We start from the raw sequence: 1,769 nt of genomic DNA, 5'->3' as shown, positions 1-1,769 counted from the left end.
AGGCATGCACATGGACAATCGGGTAAGCTTATCATCCAATCATTCCATAATTCAATTTCAACCTCAGCTGTAGCTTTAACTTTATTTGTTTCTTCGACATAGTGTTGTGCTCATCAATGAGGCCTTTATCCATGCTCAGCAAGAGGTTGACGACTTAAAGGGCCAGCTAGATGCCCAGGGTCGTGAAACAGAGAAGTTCCAGCACCTTCTGCGAGAAAAAGAAGATGAATTAAACCGGGCCGCTGCCCTGTCCAACAACCCGAGCTCGAAGCGGCGAAGGCCGAAAACCTTCGTTTGAAGGCTGAGTTGGCCAGAATGGTTGAAAAGAACCGTCTCCTGGAAGCGGATAAGGCCGGCCTTAGCCAAGACAATGCCCATTTTTCTTTGAGGCTTGGTGAACTCGAGGCCACTATCTCTCAACTTCGAAGTGAGCTTGATTCGGTCAAGGCCGATGCTGTGAAGATGGCAGAGAGGCATCGACTGCTTGAATCTAAGAACGCTAAGGACAAAGAGAAGTTGAGGGTAGTTGAGCAGAAAGCCGAGGATTGGGCCCGAATTTGTGATGAGCTCAAAAGCAAATTCGAGGAGGCAGTCGAGGATAATGACACTATTAAGGCCGAGCTTAGGTCGGCTACTCAAGTTCAAGGAATTCTTGACAGAGAGAGATCAGAATTAGCCGCTAATTTGGCCAAAGTTGAGGCTGACTTAGAAGAGTCTCTTAAGGACGTGGAGGCTGCCGAGGCTCGTACCACGATTGCGGTTGAATATGACTGGTGGAAGTCCCAGAGGGTTACCCTTAAACAAGCTCAAAAAGGATTAGGGGACCTCCCGGCTCTGATACTCGAAGCCAAGACAATCGAGGAGCAGGCTAAGAAAGCCCTCGACCCTGAGTTTGAGGATTCCAAGCGATCAGTTTCTGAGAACTTCGACTCCAGTCGTACCGGGTAGATCAAGACCTGCACTAGCCTTTCTTTTATTTTTGCCTTTTTGGCTTGTTTTTGCTTTTTGAATTTGTGGAACGTTCGGATGTAAAACCCTTCGTATATGGAATGTGCATTTTTCTTTTGATCATCTCTTTATTCTTTTATCCGAATGCTTGTTATGACTTTTGCCTTATCGCTTATCCCGTTAAAGAACAAATCAAAGGCTCGGAGTCATTTTTTCCGAACTGTGCCTATGTGTTGGATTTTTCCTTCATTCGGTATATTTTTATTCGAGGATTTGATTGAATGATTTGTCCGTGGGACTTATTTGTGCTTTGTGAATTCAGACGTTTGTGAATCATGTTAGGCATTTTAGGGCCGATGTTTTCCAACCGCTTACTTATCATAGATTAGGTTCGGACACCTGAATCCTTGCCTTGTCAAATTTTGATATGGCAGTCCCCATTCGAGGGTGTTAAAAGATTTTGGCCCCATTCGAGGGTGTTAAAAGATTTTGGCTTCGTTCAACGCGACCTTGTTGCCTTTGTCAAATTTCGACGATAGTCCCCGGTGTTGGGTATTTCGATAAAATGATGCCAAATTTTAGCGGTAATCCCCGGTGTGGGGTATTAAATAAGAAGACACGTCCGAGATAAGTTTTTTATAATCTTCTTTATATTGCAAGTATTTGTACGTACATAATATGAAGATTTCGTCTGTTTCCTTCTACTCTTGTCGTAGCAAATACTAAGTGGACACGATTCGTTCTAATCGTTTGGTCCTTACATCGAAACCTATTACAGAAGGTCCGGGTTTTGACAAAGGTGGAAAATATAAAATTTCGAG

The 1,769-nt window shown here is 43.9% G+C and overlaps 1 protein-coding gene across 1 annotated transcript; it reads left to right on the top strand.

Moving 5' to 3' along the window:
• Window positions 1-315: 315 nt before the first annotated feature.
• LOC132619962 (uncharacterized) lies at window positions 316-948 on the top strand. The gene has a single exon (XM_060334719.1). It carries the CDS (start codon window positions 316-318, stop codon window positions 946-948), a length of 633 nt encoding a protein of 210 aa, XP_060190702.1.
• Window positions 949-1,769: the final 821 nt, after the last annotated feature.

Source organism: Lycium barbarum, chromosome 11 (assembly GCF_019175385.1).
Source record: "Lycium barbarum isolate Lr01 chromosome 11, ASM1917538v2, whole genome shotgun sequence".
Taxonomy (NCBI): domain Eukaryota; kingdom Viridiplantae; phylum Streptophyta; class Magnoliopsida; order Solanales; family Solanaceae; genus Lycium; species Lycium barbarum.
The sequence above is the reverse complement of the archived record's forward strand: the minus strand, read 5'-3'. Positions and strand labels throughout refer to the sequence as shown.

Excerpts from the sequence above, each read along its gene's own strand:
- LOC132619962 (XM_060334719.1), top strand. The coding sequence starts at position 316 with ATGGTTGAAAAGAACCGTCTCCTGGAAGCGGATAAGGCCGGCCTTAGC.